A 22,101-nucleotide genomic window follows, 5' to 3' on the forward strand; every position below is an offset into this window, starting at 1 on the left:
AAAATCAGTGCGTGTGTGTGTGTGTGTCAGAGAGTGTGTGTCAGTGTGTGTGTGTGTGTGTGTGTGTGTGTGCGTGTGTGTGTTGGGTGGCTTACATAGTGATGACATTACTTGATTGTGTAAATGTGGCAATGATTGACTGTAAGTGACTGTGAGAACAGTGTGGCATTTGGCCAGGTAGTATATGAATAAAGCCTGTGTTATGGCACTTTACAGAGTGAGAGCAGCCTGTGTGGGGTGTTTGTTTTGAACCAGTTCTAGTTTATACTTTACAGCCCTCGAGTCTTTTGTTTGTACAATTTTTGAATAACGCCTGATTGAAAACCAAACTGTGTACACGCCTTTGTGTGGGAAACCCCTGAAAACTGCACTAGACAGGAACAACAAGCCCTTTTGCAATTGGCGACATCACAAAGTGTAAAAGTGTAAGATTAACACTCTGGAGACAGACAGACACTATCATGCCTATTCTAATGCTGTTAAATCTTTTCCCGTTTCTGGCAGAGTGTTTGCAAACATGCTGCTCCCACAGCTTTACAGTGCAGCAGAGGTCACATGTGACATCACATCAACCTAACGTGCATCTCTAATTCAGGGTGCTTCAAATCCAATCGGGTATTGCGAATAAAGTGACGAGGCTGTGTATGCATGACAACATACACAGCACAGTAAACACACCGGCACTACAACACCTCCACTGTACCCAAGCAGCACAGTAAACACACCGGCACTACAACACCTCCACTATACAGAAGCAGCACAATAAACACACCGGCACTACAACACCTCCACTGTACACAAGCAGCACAGTAAACACACCGACACTACAACACCTCCACTGTACCCAAGCAGCACAGTAAACACACCGGCACTACAACACCTCCACTGTACACAAGCAGCAGAGTAAACACACCTGCACTACAACACCTCCACTGTAAACAAGCAGCAGAGTAAACACACCTGCACTACAACACCTCCACTGTACCCAAGCAGCACAGTAAACACACCTGCACTACAACACCTCCACTGTACACAAGCAGCACAGTAAACACACCTGCACTACAACACCTCCACTGTACCCAAGCAGCACAGTAAACACACCTGCACTACAACACCTCCACTATACAGAAGCAGCAGAATAAACACACCTGCACTACAACACCTCCACTATACAGAAGCAGCACAATAAACACACCGGCACTACAACACCTCCACTGTACCCAAGCAGCACAGTAAACACACTGACACTACAACACCTCCACTGTACCCAAGCAGCACAGTAAACACACCGGCACTACAACACCTCCACTGTACACAAGCAGCAGAGTAAACACACCGGCACTACAACACCTCCACTGTACACAAGCAGCACAGTAAACACACCGACACTACAACACCTCCACTGTAAACAAGCAGCAGAGTAAACACACCTGCACTACAACACCTCCACTGTAAACAAGCAGCAGAGTAAACACACCTGCACTACAACACCTCCACTGTAAACAAGCAGCAGAGTAAACACACCGGCACTACAACACCTCCACTGTACACAAGCAGCAGAGTAAACACACCTGCACTACAACACCTCCACTATACAGAAGCAGCACAATAAACACACCGGCACTACAACACCTCCACTGTACCCAAGCAGCACAGTAAACACACCGGCACTACAACACCTCCACTGTACACAAGCAGCACAGTAAACACACCTGCACTACAACACCTCCACTGTACACAAGCAGCACAGTAAACACACCGGCACTACAACACCTCCACTGTACCCAAGCAGCACAGTAAACACACCGGCACTACAACACCTCCACTGTACCCAAGCAGCACAGTAAACACACCAGCACTACAACACCTCCACTGTACACAAGCAGCACAGTAAACACACCTGCACTACAACACCTCCACTGTACACAAGCAGCACAGTAAACACACCTGCACTACAACACCTCCACTGTACACAAGCAGCACAGTAAACACACCGGCACTACAACACCTCCACTGTACACAAGCAGCACAGTAAACACACCGGCACTACAACACCTCCACTGTACCCAAGCAGCACAGTAAACACACCGGCACTACAACACCTCCACTGTACACAAGCAGCAGAGTAAACACACCTGCACTACAACACCTCCACTGTACACAAGCAGCACAATAAACACACCGGCACTACAACACCTCCACTGTACCCAAGCAGCACAGTAAACACACCGGCACTACAACACCTCCACTGTACACAAGCAGCAGAGTAAACACACCTGCACTACAACACCTCCACTGTACACAAGCAGCACAGTAAACACACCTGCACTACAACACCTCCACTGTACCCAAGCAGCACAGTAAACACACCGGCACTACAACACCTCCACTGTACCCAAGCAGCACAGTAAACACACCGGCACTACAACACCTCCACTGTACACAAGCAGCAGAGTAAACACACCTGCACTACAACACCTCCACTATACAGAAGCAGCACAATAAGCCCACTTGCACATAACAAGGATGATGCCTCATAGAATATCCTGTTTATCCTGTGGTAGGATCTGAACTGATCACCTCTGGACCACAGCAGCTGTCCCTCTAGAACTGTGAACCCCCTCAACTGATGTTACATAAACATTCGTCAGTCCTTTTTTCAGAATAAACTCTCACCTTCTTGCACTGATGAGCACTCTGCTCTCTCTATTGGTTTACTCGTGCTTTGTTTGCTCGGGTTTGTTATCATTAGCTTTCAATGACTAACAGCCCCAGCGGGTGGATCTTGAAATCTGTTTCCAAGAGCAAACATACACACGTGCTGGAAGATTCTCCCCAAAACAATGCAGTTGTGCTGTCACAAGGAAAAATAAGAGGCAATTCATTTAGATCCTAAAGAGAGTCACCTGGGAGGAATGAGAATGTACAGTAATGTTTTAACTTTAAAAAGGATCTCGAAGAAGAAATGGGATATGAGGTGCAAAAAGGCATTATTACTGTGAGCAGCTTCCTGTACTGAAAACACTGCTTGCATAACAAAGCTGTTAGAGAATTGTGTAACATACAGCATTACATTATCCAAACATATCTGTATTGGCAGTGAACGAGTGTGGTTAGGCATGAGAAACTGGGGTCTATTTTAATGATTTTACAGTGGCGGATCTAAATACCACCGATCTTTAACTCTATAGTCATCCTGCTGCTCTTTTGTATTGACTACCTTACTAAAATTATTATAATAAAAAAAAATCCCACCTATTTCTACAGACAGAGATGCAGTACAGACCAGCACGTACTGTTAGATGTTTATCAATTAACAAGCAGACCACACAAGGAAGGAACAGAAAGGAGTTTATTACAACATAAACAGTAAGCAACAGTAAATGTTGGTCTAGCAAACAGCTGCTAGTATTTAAAGCAGGATTCAATCGTCACTTCTCTTTCAGTGAGGCATGGGATTGAGGAAGACTGAATGCATATCCATGTAAAGGAGGTCAGTCCCATCACAAATGAACATTCCATTCCCAAGACCCTCTCTTTCTGTAGCATCTCAGTGTACACAGACACTGGGATGTCACAATTTGACAAAACTAAATGTAGAATTTAAAAGAGCAAGAAGCTACTGTCATCTTATAATGCTTATTGGTTCACTAGATGGCACTGGCCCTTACTAATATAAACACGCTGCTGTACACTAGGGGGCGCTGGCCCTTACTAATATAAACACGCTGCTGTACACTAGGGGGCACTGGCCCTTACTAATATAAACATGCTGCTGTAAACTAGGGGACGCTGGCCCTTACTAATATAAACACGCTGCTGTACACTAGGGGGCGCTGGCCCTTACTAATATAAACACGCTGCTGTACACTAGGGGGCGCTGGCCCTTACTAATATAAACACGCTGCTGTACACTAGGGGGCGCTGGCCCTTACTAATATAAACACACTGCTGTACACTAGGGGGCGCTGGCCCTTACTAATATAAACACGCTGCTGTACACTAGGGGGCGCTGGCCCTTACTAATATAAACACACTGCTGTTCACTAGGGGGCGCTGGCCCTTACTAATATACAGCCACTTTGGCAGATCTAGCTTACATTACACATGGCAGAAAACTAGAACTGAAGAGCAGCTTCTGAACTCGCGGTCAAAGCATCTGAACACAGACTCAATTACAATACAATTGCAATTAAAACCTCTCAGAATGACTGCAAGCACCACAGAAAGAAAATGTAATTGGAAGCTCCAGCAAAGTCATGGGTAGAAGAGCTCAGACTCCATCTTTAATCCCTGGGACTTGTGAAAATGGCAAACAAACAGGGTTGAGCAGACCAACACAACATCTCAAATTATAAAATCATATTAGAGTACCACAGTGTCTAACGTCATATTGGTAGCCATGGCAACATAAACCCAAAGCAAATGAAGAAGGACAATTCTGAAAGGAAAATCCAATCAAGACTGAACTTGTAGAAACTAGCCCATCTGGTGCTGTCATCCTTAAGCAAGCTCAAGAATGATTCCAGGAATAGCGAACTAACTGATTCATATATTAGCAACACCCTATTCAGAGTTAGAATACACCACTGCGTTAGGGTATAGAAATCTTCAGAAACTGTACCTTCACTCATATTATTAACTGCATATACACAGCTGTTTGCTAAATTCAGAAACATCTTCCATTTGTATGCTTTGTGTCAGCACATTTGACAGCTTATTACATATTAAAGAGACATGAATTGAGTTGATTGTATATGCTGAAAGTCTTCAGAAATCACGACTAAATATTCAAGAATTTACTGATAAGTATCTTATGATTCGGCTAGCTTTTACGTTATTTTTACTCTGGTGTTATTTGACTGCTTTGATATTCTGGAACAAATATTCCAGTACTGGAACACAAATAGATGTATTCAGTGTTTTACAAAGTTCATACTTGCTCATATAACAGACTTTCTAAACGACTTTGTCAAAAAGCACAAGGGACAGCAATGCATACATGACATCTGAAATCAATAACACTCATTCTCCTGCACAGAACACTCACTCTGCATGCTGGAATAGCTCATTTCGGGTACAGGAATTATTTTACTCTCAATATTTTTTTTTACTGTAATATAGTACAAATAATAGTGTTGTTTTCCAATTGAAATTAAATAGCATTAGATTATTAATATAATTAAATCATATATGTACATCATCCAGAACTACGATCTTGAAAGAATATTGTTTTATTCTCAAACACATACTAGTAACATTTTTAAACTGAACAAGGTACTATTTTCAGGCAAACGGAGGAAGACAAATAATTTGTTGATTGACGTTCCTAAAATGTTGCAATTTGAAGACACACTGTTGCAACTTGGGAGTAATACTGATCTAAATAACAGCATGGTATGAGTAAAAGGAATTTTGTGCAGTTTTATTTCAGTGTGTTTCATGTAACTAAAAAACTTTCAAAAGTGGTACATTTAGAAGACACTGAGGGCTATACTTTCAGAGCTTTTACTCCACTCTAATTCCAGTACAATGCCGCATATCTGACCCCCTGTGGACTGGGGGATAGGCGGGTATGTGAAAAAGTCAGATTTGCGAACATCTACAGAAAAAGCATTTACACATCCATAAATAGGTTAGTGAACAAAAACAACACACAAACTGCTTTAAAAAATGTTTTGCTCTAAAAGTAAGCAAACGTAAATGAGATTAATTAGGCTATAAATACACAGTGTTGTTATGCGGTTTGCTATAAGCCATCTCCATGCAAAGCTTTAAAAAAAAAAAAAAAAAAAAAACAAAACAAACAGTAAATGATGGCCTCTTCATTAACTCTAGAAGTCCCTGCCTCCCTGGTTCTGCTTTGCTAATATCTCTGTCACGGTACTTTGCGCTCTTTCTTGATACTGCCAGCAGCTGATAAGCAGCTCGGTTTGAATATTGCTTTGGCTATTTTAAACAAACAGTCGGTAAGCATTGTGTTTATGAAGCTTGCTTTGTTTAATTCAAATGCATTTAAAAGCTACAACAACACACTGCCAATATCTGTCCTGAGAGATTTACAGTCGGAATGCTTGTCATTCATTTTGTTTAAAACGTTATCAGTATAACAAAAACACCATTTGTGAGCAAACAGATCCAATTCTTTTTACAGCTTTTATTTTTCTTTGAGTCAAAGAACAACTGCTGCCAGTACTGCAGTTACACAGAATGATGTGCTGCAGCAACAAGTAGGTTTTAATAGGGGATGAAGGGGAACATGTGTACAGCTCAAACAACCTGTCAGAACGGAAACAAACAAGGTCTTTCTGATAATGAAGACTGCTACATTCTTCAGTCGTTTAGCCTTCTGTGCAAACAAACACAGGCGCCAACAAACGAGGTTCAAGAAGACTATTTAGAGACCCGAACTCGTGCGTTTGTAGAGCTGTCACTGTGATGCCTGCAGACTCCTTTAACATTTTCAGTGCCAATCAAGTAGAATACTGCTTTCTGCTGTGCTATGGTACAAATGGCACTTTCACTCTGCTATAACATTTTTCTTAAAGCATTTTACATAAACACATCAAATTATGGATATAATCTAAGACTATGGTGCAGTTATAACACATAGATCATGCGGTCTACTCTCCAAGGTTTCTCTTGCAGTGGCCTGCAATGATTATTTCACACAAACAAAAGTAAATAAAGGACTTTATAAAGTTGCAGTCTAATAGTGATAGTGGCTGTGCTGGGACATGTTCCTCAGTAATAATGGAACTCCTTCATTCAAACAATGCCCTTGACCTCCAGTAGAGGCTTTATTGACTCGGGAGTTCCACTATTAGCTCTTAACACACCACAGTACTGCCATTATCAATCAAATGACAGCCCTGCTATAGTCCTGTTATTTTCTACAGAGATGCCACCAAACGGACTGCAAATGTGAGCCTGCTAATTAAAGGTTCCTAAGTGGATAAACAGGTTTCTGCTGTCAAAACTCACATTGTGTCACTGCCAGAAACATTCCTAAAAATAAAAAAAAAACTCCATCCCTGTTATTTTCTGTCTGTTTTACTCATAAATACCAGAGAAAGTTTCTATAAATAGACAGTGTTTCCTGTGTGCTGACCCACAACCACACATGGTTGTCAAGCCTGGGAGCCTTTGATTTGGAGATGTATTTCTAACACAGTGTTGCACACAGGCACACACACTTCCTTCACACGCTGAAGGGATGTCCCGTCACATTTATTCACCAGCTATATATTATAGAAAGAAGAAATAACTGGTGGTGTTGGAATATACAATAAGAATGCAATAAGAGTCACCAGGGACAGGCTTCTGATAACGTCACTTTGTGATTACCTCACCCTTATATCAATCACATTAATCTCTCTTAAAACTGATTTCCATTGGGGAAGAAAGCAGAATATTTGAAAGTTTACAAGTAAGCTGTTGTCCAGTATTGCCACGTGCAGCTAAAGTACAACAGCACAGCATCGTATACGAAGCCCTGCGATGTATATTTCAATTGTTCTTACATTTCTTAATCTGTTATAATTAAGTATTTGTATGGTAAAAAATTATTTTAACATTCCTTTTCCGTAAAATGTCCACAGTCATTACTTCAGTGAAGTGGCTGTTGCCTACACTCCTTATTGATTTTGTTGCTGTAAAGCTGTGCTGGGTCTGATGCACCAGCTGGGTATCAATAAGAAGACTTAAATACAGTGGGACAATTCCTGCCACTCACGACCAGTTGCAGGAAGTTCAGCAGGGTGATCTAGAATTAAACGTCCTTTACTGACATTACGTAAAGAAGAATATTTTGGTTCACACAACTAGTAAGAGGTTTGCCTAACACGGTCATGTGACTCATAAGTGGCTGGGTTTTGGGAAACCATTACAAAAATCTGTAGCTTTGGGAGTTTTATTCCCCTGCCATTATGAAGTCAAATTCACATTTTCAGATCAATCCAGCAAGGTGTTCAGAAGTTATAAGCACCACAAGCTTTCATAGAAACATCCAAGCATGAAAACTGTATGCACTGCAGCTTGAGCACACTATTAATCACAGAATACTGTAGTATTGGGATCCAGCTAGTACAGTGCTGTAAAAGCATTTGATCTATATAAAACACTCACTAATGCTAAACTTAGATTCAGTATCCTTAAGGCAGGAACGATGCATGTACCCACTGATTATTGAGTCATTTATGCTGTAACTGATGGGGCTTACAATTCTTAACAAACTTCATTTAATTATTTATATATAATATATATATATATATATATATATATATATATATATATATATATATATATAAATATATTATTAATAATAATAATTCTCGACTAATCTAACAATTTGTGGTAAAGAAAGTCGAGAGGATTATTAAACTATACAGTGGTGCTTAATAAAATGAACTCGGGGCTCAAGATAATCCCACCCACTTTGATTAGGAGCAGAGCAGGAGAATGAGATCTTCACAGCTGTACACACACACTGCAATGTAAATCCTCCCTCAAAGAGCTATTGTTCACTGTGCAATAGGATGGGTTCCTGCATTCCGAGGAACAGGAAACAACAGCAAAACAGGCCGTGAAGCTTACTTGACCAAAAGTGCTTTACCAGTGTTATTGCAAATACTTGCACATACAAATTAGACCTTTAACCTGGGATGTAAGGTCTGTGAACATGTGATGTCATTCACACATCCTTCCAGGATCATGGCGTCATGACAGGGTTCAAACCGTGACAACAAACAGGACTGCCAGGCATTACGGGTGTGCCGATTCATCAATTCACACGTTAACCGGGATATTATTTTTAACAATACGATTATCAATACACTGACCCCTGTATCGATACACTGTTTGTTTGTTTTTAAGAAAAACATGATCATGCATTCATTTGTGTCTACACTGATAATTATAGACTAGTATTTATTAGCATGTACCTCAGCAGCCTCACCTTCCACACACTGTGTTCTGGGTGTTTTTGTCAGGGCGACAGCGCAATTCAACTTGCTCCAGCCGCTTTAAAATCCACTGTGCACTCGCCTCATGCTCTATAAGAGTTACGCTGTGTGGAAAATGTGTAAGTCTCAAATTTTCATGGCTCCAGACCTGGAAAATGATTCAAATCAAAATTGGTAAAGTTTTTTCAGGGTTAGGCCCATTGGAACCTGTCTGCTGCCTCTCCCTTTAAAAGCCTGTGTGAACATTTAGTATTTAATATTGTAAACAGCAGAACCAACCAACAATCGAAACTTGTTTCGACTGAAAAATAAATGGTAACATGTTATCATAAGAGCTGTCTGTGTTACATGGTAACAGATCAGGACATCACTAACGCTGAGCATGGGAGCTGCAGCATGCTGTTTCATATGTTACACTGTACACAATTAGAGGCGCAGTCATTGCAGTTCATTGCAGTCACCAGCTGCATTGATTAACCACTCAGCAGAATGTGGCAACAAACAAGTGAGTACTGACATGAAGTTACTGTTTTAGTATCACTTTAGTGTCTTAACAAGTTGTTGTATTTTAAGCAGTTGAATATGACAGCAACCAACTTGCTCCTGAAGTGGCTCCAGCAATTGAATTTGGCGGTCAATTTTTTTTGGCCCTGATTTGTAATTTTGTTTTAAAGAAATGTTTTAAAGAATAAACAGGAAACAACAGTAAAACAGGCCGTGAAGCTTACTTGACCAAAAGTGCTTTACCAGTGTTATTTCAAATACTTGCACACACAAATGAGACCACTGTGTGATTTTTATGCATTGTGCTTCATTTCCTGTATTGTGATACGCATCATATGGTGAAGACCAGCCCTACTAGGCATGTATGCATGTACCTGCACACAGCCACAGATCCTGCTGTATATACACTGCATGAGACAGCCCGGTGTCTGCACACAGCCACAGATCCAGCTCTATATACACTGCATGAGAAAGACTGGTGTCTGCACACAGCCACAGATCCAGCTCTATATACACTGCATGAGACAGACTGGTGTCTGCACACAGCCACAGATCCAGCTCTATATACACTGCATGAGACAGACTGGTGTCTGCACACAGCCACAGATCCAGCTCTATATACACTGCATGAGACAGACTGGTGTCTGCACACAGCCACAGATCCAGCTCTATATACACTGCATGAGACAGACTGGTGTCTGCACACAGCCACAGATCCAGCTCTATATACACTGCATGAGACAGACTGGTGTCTGCACACAGCCACAGATCCAGCTCTATATACACTGCATGAGACAGACTGGTGTCTGCACACAGCCACAGATCCAGCTCTATATACACTGCATGAGACAGACCGGTGTCTGCACACAGCCACAGATCCAGCTGTACATACACTGCGTGAGACAGAACGGTGTATGCACACAGCCACAGATCCAGCTGTATATATATATATTTTTTTTTGAAGTACCACAGTTGTAGCTCTCCAGTATCTCCAAACTGTAAATTTAAGGATGTTGGAAATGGTGGTTTGTGAATAGCTACATACCAAACTAAATTACTCACTCTTAAATGAATACATAAATAAAGCAAATTATTTCTCATTGTGGCATCTTCCAAATGCGAACTACAAGAATTTGTTTTGTTTTTTTACAGTGTGTTCAATTGTTAAAGTTCCTGATTTCACCACTAAATAAACCTGGTTTCAGCGGGTCTTAACACAGTGCTCAGTCGTTCATCAGAATCACTTCTGGGAATATGTTAATGATGGGGCAGGCGCTCTATAACTGGGCAAGACAAGGCAAGTCTTCAGAATACTATTTCAGTGCAGTATTTTGTTTTTGTTTCTTCACTCCCTTGATGCGTCACAGAATCGGGGGCAAGCGATGTTCATGGTTGCACTCGCGTTTGCGCTGTGATCAGAATACAGCCCTAACAGACAGGCATAAAGATGCTTGTGTTAATAAAAGATTTTTTAAAACATACTTTTCATGTCTTTTCCTTGAGAAACTATATAAAACAGGTAGTAAATGAAACCATGATTTAAATCATTGATTTAAATTGACTTTATTTAAATCGGCCAACACTGGTCTGTACAAACTTGCGGACGCCTCAACTATTTCCTCAAGTCTGGCTTGTACCTACTGTTTAGCCTTGAATGACAGCTGGTGTGTATGGTGGAGATGTTATGTTACCCAAGGGTTTGGGTTTCTAGTGAGTTTGTATAGACGAGCAACAAAAGAAAAAAAAAACTCCTTTATTGAAGGAGATCTGGACCAGAGCCTGAAAAATAAACATCTAACTATAAATGGCTACCTCACCAAGTGCACTGCCAGAACTGGGAAAGGCTCTGTACGTGAAATTCCAGTCTTGGATGAGTGCCCAAGCCTCTGTCAATGGCAGTGGGCAACAATAACACTGGAATAATAAGAAGAACCTCTCCTTGGACAAAGACTCCAGCGGGTACTCCCTTCACAACCAGCTGGGATGCAAAGCAATGGAAATGATATGAAAATCAAGACATGAAACCGATGACAAACGAGGGCTTCACCTTGAAGAACCAGGACTGTTTACTGCAGCTTATTAAAAAGCATTAGATCAGCTTAAGTTAAGCTTTTTTAGTTTGAAGCAGATAAGGCACTGTACTTTTGAAAAGAACATATTCTCTCTCTCATCCTATAAAAAGATGAGTAAAAGATTACACAGAAGAGATGCACATTGTATTATGTATCTTACACACAATTACATTTTGGGAGACACAGACAGTTTCATCACATTTGGACAAGCAGTTCTCAAGATGTCTGTAAAAATGAAAGTGAAACATTCAGACAGTCTTGATATGCCCACATGTCTGATGCTTTCAATAACCCGACCTTAGCAATCTCAAATGGACAAGCGGTTCTCAACATACTGTATATGTTTAACAAAGAACTCCCTGTGAACCAGTTTTGAATGGTGCTAGAACTCATTCCTTTAGTAGTTGACCTTGTCTGTACAGAAAGCACTTACCTGCCCAGCCTGTAAAGCCCTCTAATCCGCCATCTGTTGCTTTAGTAACAGGGGGATGGAATGACATCAATGATAGGGACTGAATTTACTGTAACACCATGGTCAATCATCTGGTTCACAGTGTTTCATTTTAATATAGTGTGGCAGGCTGGCTAGTGGATAGAGGCCCAGAGACAGACTGCAGTTCAAAAAAATACTAATTTTATTATAAATAAACAAAAATAAAGGTGCACAAGGGCAACATAACAGATATTCAAACACAAATAAAGCAAAAACAAAAATAAAGGTTTCCAGGCTGGGCAATGCCTTCACTGGATTTAGCAAAATTCACCAACAACCAACAACCAACAACCAACAACCAACAACCAACAACCAACAACCAACAACCAACAACCAACAACCAACTTCCTCAGTTCCCTCCTCCTAATGGGAAGCAGAGGCCTCCTTTTATGTCAGGTGGCTGGGCGCTGATTGATCGTTAAGTTAATCATTTAATCAACTAATCAACCCCAGCCACCTGAACATAATAAACCCAGGCAGGTAGAGGAAATTAACCCCATCCCTGCCAATTTAAAAAGGGCAGAGCTTTGCTCTGCCACATATAGGTTTTGTTAACATGAATAAGAATGAGCTTTTAAACAACTTTCCAGTTGAAGCTATCTGAGTCTGTTCCATTACCAGCTGCTCTAAACAGTATGATGAACAGCAAATACCCATCTCATGTTAATGGAGCTCAGAGGTAAGAGAACACATCTGTTCAACAGTGAGATCATGATCCACCACAAAGACTGCACTGGAACGCATGGGTCTTGAAACAAAACAAACAAGCATTAAAACACAAACCGAGAGGTATTATTTGGCTTAGATTTTAATTGCTGTTTCCAAAGCCTAATGTTTCGTTGCAACATTTTTAACATATGAACAACACTGTTCATCAAAAGAAAATCTCATAGCATCATTTTGATTTGGTGCTGAGTCACGGAGATACTTTAAGACCTGACTTGACAAAGAGAGGAAATTAGCTGCCAGGAACTGGTCAGACAAGCATCAACAGGCCTTCTCTCATTCCTACATTTACTTATCTTCTGATGCAAATTGTTAGGTACTTGGAAATAAATACTGGGTAGGAGAATATTCAGTCAGGCTTACAAAACTGTGATTCCCTTTGGGATCTGCAATACTGTTGATCCTCATTAGGTACTAAGCTGCACCATGAGAGTTGTAGTTCCAGCAGGACAATGCCCAACCTCCAATTTCTGAGATTTGGGGCGATCTGGGCCACTTACAGAATTGCACTGTAGTAAATACACTTTATTCAAAATAAGGGTAAAAAACTATGAATTTTACTTTAAAATAATTTATAAGAAAGTTCAACTTAAATGTTACAGATCACCAAAATACAAACACTGCTAAATAATCACATGCAGATAGAACACACATGTATTCAAATGTCCAATACCTGCAGTTTTGTGCACCACTATACAGATGTGTTCTGCTTTAAACATAATTAGGGTTGTGCAGTCTCATCACAATGTATTTCACTACTGCTGGCTTTGGAGACACGTGTAGCCCATGCTTTGGATTTGCTGGGCAAGGATTACACTGCTGATCTGGTAGTTACTGATACAGGAGCTCTGAATCGAGTCCAGCACCAACCTGCTGATGCCGATAGGATACTCATTGCACAGTTTGTTTTATAAACAGTGTTCACACACTCAATACAGCTTACAATACAACACATGTACGGCAAGTAAAATTCACCTCGTTTCATTGTGTTGATCTGCTGGAAAGCAAGCTTTGTAAAGGTTTTAAGCCATTAAAAGCTTATGAGTCATGCTGTGCTTCCAGAGATGAGCTGACGGATTGATCTGAAGCAGCATCTGAGTGAGTGTGCTTATTAATCTCCTGCAATTCCATGGAGTCACTATGAGGAGGCAAATTAGCTTTGTACAGATTTCTGAAGATTCCTGTACATGTTCCTTAAAGGCATGGATAACCACACTCTATCGGTCGTGTTCTTTTCTTTAATTGATATGATTTATATTACATTCATTTGTACAGATGACCCTGTCTTCTCTTCTTGTTTCTCACAAGAAGTAACTCTCCTACCATAAGACACAGGGAGGTCAACTGGGCATCTTAACTCACAGAAAACTCTCCAACAGAGCAGAGGTGCCTGACAAACTTAACCAGGCAGACTGTCACATTTAATCTTAACCAGGCAGACTGCCACATTTAAAACAGCCAGGTTGTTACCTCCCTAAACTGGTGGAGTGCAGTCTCATTTTTACATGTTCAATTTCCTACAGCACTCACTCGCATCTGTGTCTGTGTTTGATAGAAGTAAGATAGATCACCCTTTTCAGAGCATATGCACTCTGTTTTGTGCAGTATACTGTATGGGGGGTCTGAGAGGATAAGTGAGCAGAATTCGGGTGATTACTGTACTTTTCTTTCTCAGAAATGTCAAAACTGATGAAGTTAAGCTTATTAGTTTGAGTTATAAAATAAAAGAACCGTTTTCAAAAGAAATCTAACCAGTGTCATGAAAAATGAAAAAATTTATTTTTCATGTTTCTGTATGTGTGTATATATATATATATATATACACACACACACACACACACACACACACACACACACACACACACACACACACAGCTCTGGAAAAAATTAAAAGACCACTGCAAATTTTTCTTAAATCAGCATCTCTACATGTATGGCAGCCATTCCATTCCAGTGTCTGTTGAATTCCAACACAGGCACACCTCATTCTACTGAATGAGGTACTGATTAGGGGATCACCTGAACCAAATCTTATTTAACGAGGAAAAGTATAAAAACCACTCCTGTGGTCATCACTATCCTCTTGCAATAGGACCAGCTGGATGGCAAAACAGTGCTAGTAGTACCTCAAAAGTAATTGGAATCAAAAAATAACTATTGACCATGCCCAAAGAGTTGAAAAGAAAAGTTTTGAGTGAGGAAAAGAAGGGTTCAATTCTGGCTTTACTGGCAGAGGGATACAGTGAGCATCGGGTTGCTTCCATCCTTAAAATTTCAAAGACGGCGGTTCATAAGAACAAGGTCAAGCAGCACACATTGGGGACAACAAAGCTACAGACCAGCAGAGGGCGAAAACAACTCTCTACTGACCGGGATGACCGCCAACTCATTCGAACGTCACGCAGCAACCGTAGGATGACATCAAGTGACCTACAAAAAGAATGGCAAACGGCAGCTGGGGTGAAGTGCACGGCGAGGACGGTTTGAAACAGGCTCCTAGGGGCAGGGCTGAAGTCGTGCAAAGCTAGAAAAAAGCCCTTCATCAATGAGAAGCAAAGAAGAGCCAGGCTGAGGTTTGCAAAAGACCATAAGGATTGGACCGTAGAGGACTGGAGTAAGGTCATCTTCTCTGATGAGTCCAATTTTCAGCTTTGACCAACACCTGGTCGTCTAATGGTTAGATGGAGACCTGGAGAGGCCTGCAAGCCACAGTGTCTCACACCCACTGTGAAATGTGGTGGAGGATCGGTGATGATCTGGGGGTGCTTCAGCAAGGCTAGAATCGGGCAGATTTGTCTTTGTGAAGGATGCATGAATCAAGCCAAGTACAAGGTTGTCCTGGAAGAAAACTTGCTTCCTTCTGTTCTGACAATGTTCCCCAACTCTGAGGATTGTTTTTTCCAGCAGGACAATGCTCCATGCCACACAGCCAGGTCAATCAAGGTGTGGATGGAGGACCACCAGATCAAGACCCTGTCATGGCCAGCCCAATCTCCAGACCTGAACCCCATTGAAAACCTCTGGAATGTGATCAAGAGGAAGATGGATGGTCACAAGCCATCAAACAAAGCCAAGCTGCTTGAATTTTTGCGCCAGGAGTGGCATAAAGTCACCCAACATCAATGTGAAAGACTGGTGGAGAGCATGCCAAGACGCATGAAAGCTGTGATTGAAAATCAGGGTTATTCCACCAAATATTGATTTCTGAACTCTTCCTAAGTTAAAAAATTAGTATTGTGTTGTTTAAAAATGAATATGAACTTATTTTCTTTGCATTATTCGAGGTCTGACAACACTGCATCTTTTTTGTTATTTTGACCGGTTGTCATTTTCTGCAAATAAATGCTCTAAATGACAATATTTTTATTTGGAATTTGGGAGAAATGTTGTCAGTAGTTTATAGAATAAAACAAAAATGTTCATTTTACCCAAACACATACCTATAAATAGTAAAACCAGAGAAACTGATAATTTTGCAGTGGTCTCTTAATTTTTTCCAGAGCTATATATATATATATATATATATATATATATATATATATATATATATATATATATATATATATATACACATACACATACACACACACACACACACACACACACACACACAGAGTACTGTGCAAAAGTTTTAGGCAGGTGTGAAAAAATGCTGTAAAGTAAGAATGCTTTCAAAAATAGACATGTTAATAGTTTATATTTATCAATTAACAAAATGCAAAGTGAGTGAACAGAAGAAAAATCTACATCAAATCCATATTTGGTGTGACCACCCTTTGCCTTCAAAACAGCATCAATTCTTCTAGGTACACTTGCACACAGTTTTTGAAGGAACTCGGCAGGTAGGTTGGCCCAAACATCTTGGAGAACTAACCACAGTTCTTCTGTGGATTTAGGCAGCCTCAGTTGCTTCTCTCTCTTCATGTAATCCCAGACAGACTTGATGTTGTTGAGATCAGGGCTCTGTGGGGGCCATACCATCACTTCCAGGACTCCTTGTTCTTCTTTACGCTGAAGATAGTTCTTAATGACTTTCACTGTATGTTTGGGGTCGTTGTCATGCTGCAGAATAAATTTGGGGCCAATCAGATGCCTCCCTGATGGTATTGCATGATGGATAAGTATCTGCCTGTACTTCTCAGCATTGAGGAGACCATTAATTCTGACCAAATCCCCAACTCCATTTGCAGAAATGCAGCCCCAAACTTGCAAGGAACCTCCACCATGCTTCACTGTTGCCTGCAGACACTCATGTGTGTACCGCTCTCCAGCCCTTCAGCGAACAAACTGCTTTCTGCTACAGTCAAATATTTCAAATTTTGACTCATCAGTCCAGAGCACCTGCTGACATTTTTCTGCACCCCAGTTCCTGTGTTTTCGTGCACAGTTGAGTCGCTTGGCCTTGTTTCCACGTTGGAGGTATGGCTTTTTGGCTGCAAGTCTTTCATGAAGGCCACTTCTGACCAGACTTCTCCAGACGGTAGATGGGTGTAGTAGGGTCCCACTGTTTTCTGCCAATTCTGAGCTGATGGCACTGCTGGACATCTTCCAATTGTGAAGGGAAGTAAGCATGATGTGTTTTTCATCTGCTGCAGTAAGTTTCCTTGGCCGACCACTGCGTCTACGGTCCTCAGTGTTGCCCGTTTCTTTGTGCTTCTTCAAAAGAGCTTGGACAGCACATCTGGAAACCCCTGTCTGCTTTGAAATTTCTGAATAGGAGAGACCTTGCTGATGCAGTGTAACTACCTTGTGTCTTGTTGCTGTGCTCAGTATTGCCATGGTGTATGACTTTTGAAAGTAAACTGTCTTCAGCAACCTCACCTTGTTAGCTGAGGTTGGCTGTTCCTCACCCAGTTTTATTCCTCCTACACAGCTGTTTCTGTTTCAGTTAATGATTGTGTTTCAACCTACATATTGAATTGATTGATCCCTAACTTTGTGCAAGTGTACCTAGAAGAATTGATGCTGTTTTGAAGGCAAAGGGTGATCACACCAAACATGGATTTGATTTAGCTTTTTCTTCTGTTCACTCACTTTGCATTTAGTTAACTGACAAATATAATCTATTAACATGTCTATTTTTGAAAGCATTCTTACTTCACATCATTTTTTCACACCTGCCTAAAACTTTTGCACAGTACTGTATATATATGTGTATATATATATATATATATATATATATATATATATATATATATATATATATATATATATATTAGCTCAAAGAGCCAGCTGCCCAACGTTTCGATATGTTGTACATATCTTTCTCAAGGGAGCCTGTGTTTGAATCAAAACATTGGAGGTATTTATAGGTGTTTGACGGCATGACAACTACTATATATATATATATATATATATATATATATATATATATATATATATATATATATATATATATATATATATATATAAACAATAACAAGTAGTTGTCATGCCGTCAAACACCTATAAATACCTCCAATGTTTTGATTCAAATGCTGTGAAGTAAGAATGCTTTCAAAAATAGACATGTTAATAGATTATATTTGTCAATTAACTAAATGCAAAGTGAGTGAACAGAAGAAAAAGCTAAATCAAATCCATATTTGGTGTGTTCACCCTTTGCCTTCAAAACAGCATCAATTCTTCTAGGTACACTTGCACAAAGTTAGGGATTTTGTAGGCATATAGTCAGGTGTATGATTAAACAATTATACCAAACAGGTGCTAATGATCATCAATTCAATATGTAGGTTGAAACACAATCATTAACTGAAACAGAAACAGCTGTGTAGGAGGAATAAAACTGGGTGAGGAAATCCCAATAGAAAGACAAAGGTATCTTTTTGACATGGAAATACATTTTGATGTTCATACTGGGAGCACATTCTGATAGTAGCTTTGTTTAAATCATAATGATGAGTCCATCATAATTGGGCATTTCAAATTGGAGAGAAAACCTGAAAAATAATTGGCGAAATCCAAAAAAATAAATAAATAAAAAGAAATACTGTACCAACTGCCTGGATTATTGAACCATATGCAGCTGCCATTGTGAAAATGGAAATAAAATCAATGTGAATCTGTGTTAGGGTAGCTTTAGCTTCTCAAGGGGCAAGCCTTGGATTGAGTTATGGACTCACAGTATACTACTCTGTTTCATCTAAAAATACATCCACTGTTCTTTATTTATTTATTTATTTTTTCCATTACTGACTGCAAACGAACCAATAGCCAGTATACACGCTAACCATGTGCCTGTTGTTATCATCTGCAAAACCGGAAAATTAGACTGTTACATAACGAATGGCATTTGTTTCACTATGACGCACAAAAAGATGTCCGATCTGAAGCAACAGTCTTGGAATTGAAATACACGTGACGCGCTGTGCAGGCTCTACAATACAACGCCAACGAGATACTGAGACAGAGCCATTAAGAGTCTCCAGGTTTGGACGCCAGCCCAGAAATGAACAGCGTTTTATAGCGAGTTTGACTCTAGTGCAAACTGTACAACCAACACGCCTCAAGACGTTCTCTACAAAAGTGTTTTTTTTTTAGCATACTGCTGTATTTGGATTGATTTGTATAATAATGCGCATTTAACACGTTTTTGTCTTCCCTGCAAACCTCTACACGCACATTTGCAACAACTTAATGCATAAGCTAAATGCACCCTCACCTCCTACCTGCGTCTCTCCACTCAGGCTAGCTTTGACAGCTGACAGCAGAGCCCTAATGGGGTTCTAAATGAGGGTCACATTTTCACCTACACAACATCAGACAGCATATGGAACTGATCAGTGAACAGTCCGGTGATGTCATAGGTTTGCTATACAGTATCACCACCTACACATAATCATGGTATTAAATCAAGGTTCAACTAATCTTATTTTTCAGTGTTTTCCTCCCAGTAATGTACGTCTACAATGCATCTGGTACTATCTGCAGTATTACAGACCGGAATTGTGCATTTGCCATGACAGATCTTAAAGACAAAAGCAATCCAGGCTATCTGTGTTTGACCCGCGATGCAGTAGATCTCAGTTCTACTGCATTTTAACTGATTTACACAAAGCAGTGCAGTATCCTAACATTGAACACTTCTATATATGAACGGCAAACGCGATATGCATTTGCCTTAATTGTCAATATTAACACTCCACATTCACAAATGCTGAGAGAAGCAAACCACGGACCCACGTAACCATGTTCTTTCATTCAATAACCAACTGTATTACAAAACCTGAGATTACAACCCAGTAGAGCATGCCAGCCTTTCTTTTCCAAACAGAATGAATCATGCTATACTGCAGTTTTAATTATACATCTAGACAAACCGTATATGGCTGGGAATACGTTGTTCATTTGCTTCCAAATGTTTGTTAATTTTTGCAACCGCCGTCTACAGCGACGTGATTTTATAAATCTGATGTACTGCTATTCCTTTTGACAAGAGCAGCGTACGCTGGGAACGCCGAGCAAAACCATGATATTCTACTCGCAGCAATGTAGGGCTCTCACATCGGCAGTCACTCACACACACACCCCTTTTCAAATCGTACCTGAATCTGGGAGAATCTTTAATACATTCTTCAAAATCAATCGTCATGGTTCAGGCTTATTCCTTCTTCATAAACCTTTAATGTAAAATGCTCATTGCCTGGGACTGATATGTAATTAAATATGAGCAATCCTGTATTCCTCCTGCGTTTCTGCAGCGCGTAGTTATTCCAGTGCAGTAGCAGTGACAATATGTTTCAGAGTAACCAGATTCCCCGCTTTTCGGTGCATCTACGGGAGGAGGGCGAATCAGGGATCGTCGCAAAAGTGTACTTTTTTAGGCGCTTCCACGTTTTCTTCAAGCGGCTGTTCAGATTATCAGTGTGCGGGTTAGATGGGATCTCCCAAACCAACATAATATAAACTTGTACAAAAAACGTATAACAATGCAATTAGGTTGTGTTGCTGTCATGTAAGCATCGTGTTTAGCTTTAATTGTGATAGGAAAAGAAGCCAGAGAATCCAATTACATTTTCATTCTCTCTGTCGCTGATCAAGCAAACCCTTTCTACATGTTGATCTTCATTCTCTCCGGTCAATAACGGTTTATTTTAAAGAGAGCAATTGCAACTACTAACTTGGGTAACCAGTTAGCTACCCAACCAAGTTATCCTTAGATTCACTCCAATAAAACAGAATTAGTAAATTATATCAATGAAAATCTGACGAAAGATGAGTGGCAGAACAGCTTACTGTCACTCATCCTGTGAGACATGCCTGCACAGGATCTTACTGTCACTCATCCTGTGAGACATGCCTGCACAGGATCTTACTGCCGCTCATCCTGTGAGACATGCCTGCACAGGATCTTACTGTCACTCATCCTGTGAGACATGCCTGCACAGGATCTTACTGTCACTCATCCTGAGAGACATGCCTGCACAGGATCTTACTGTCACTCATCCTGAGAGACATGCCTGCACAGGATCTTACTGCCGCTCATCCTGTGAGACATGCCTGCACAGGATCTTACTGTCACTCATCCTGTGAGACATGCCTGCACAGGATCTTACTGCTCATCCTGAGAGACATGCCTGCACAGGATCTTACTGTCACTCATCCTGTGAGACATGCCTGCACAGGATCTTACTGCTCATCCTGTGAGACATGCCTGCACAGGATCTTACTGTCACTCATCCTGTGAGACATGCCTGCACAGGATCTTACTGTCACTCATCCTGAGAGACATGCCTGCACAGGATCTTACTGTCACTCATCCTGTGAGACATGCCTGCACAGGATCTTACTGTCACTCATCCTGTGAGACATGCCTGCACAGGATCTTACTGTATCTTACTGTCACTCATCCTGTGAGACATTCCTGCACAGGATCTTACTGTCACTCATCCTGTGAGACATTCCTGCACAGGATCTTACTGTCACTCATCCTGTGAGACATGCCTGCACAGGATCTTACTGTCACTCATCCTGTGAGACATTCCTGCACAGGCTCTTACTGTCACTCATCCTGAGAGACATGCCTGCACAGGATCTTACTGCTCATCCTGAGAGACATGCCTGACAGGATCTTACTGTCACTCATCCTGAGAGACATTCCTGCACAGGATCTTACTGTCACTCATCCTGTGAGACATTCCTGCACAGGATCTTACTGCTGCTCATCCTGTGAGACATTCCTGCACATGATCTTACTGTCACTCATCCTGTGAGACATGCCTGCACAGGATCTTACTGTATCTTACTGTCACTCATCCTGTGAGACATTCCTGCACAGGATCTTACTGTCACTCATCCTGTGAGACATGCCTGCACAGGATCTTACTGTCACTCATCCTGTGAG

The 22,101-nt window shown here is 40.8% G+C and overlaps 1 protein-coding gene across 3 annotated transcripts in view; it reads right to left on the reverse strand.

The window, feature by feature from the left end:
- LOC121328823 (arf-GAP with coiled-coil, ANK repeat and PH domain-containing protein 3-like) overlaps nt 1–20,538 on the reverse strand; it is a 159,402-nt gene extending 138,864 nt beyond the window's left edge. For 2 of the 3 annotated variants that reach the window (XM_041273912.1, XM_041273910.1), the window contains exon 1: nt 20,303–20,536. In XM_041273912.1, coding sequence (XP_041129846.1) covers nt 20,303–20,349 — 47 coding nt within the window. In that variant the 5' untranslated portion in view covers nt 20,350–20,536. Of the gene's footprint in view, nt 1–20,302 lie in introns of all 3 variants that reach the window. The other variant, XM_041273911.1, reaches the window with a different exon arrangement.
- Between the last annotated feature and the right edge of the window lie 1,563 nt (nt 20,539–22,101).

The sequence above is a fragment of the Polyodon spathula genome, chromosome 16 (genome assembly GCF_017654505.1).
Source record: "Polyodon spathula isolate WHYD16114869_AA chromosome 16, ASM1765450v1, whole genome shotgun sequence".
Lineage (NCBI taxonomy): Eukaryota > Metazoa > Chordata > Actinopteri > Acipenseriformes > Polyodontidae > Polyodon > Polyodon spathula.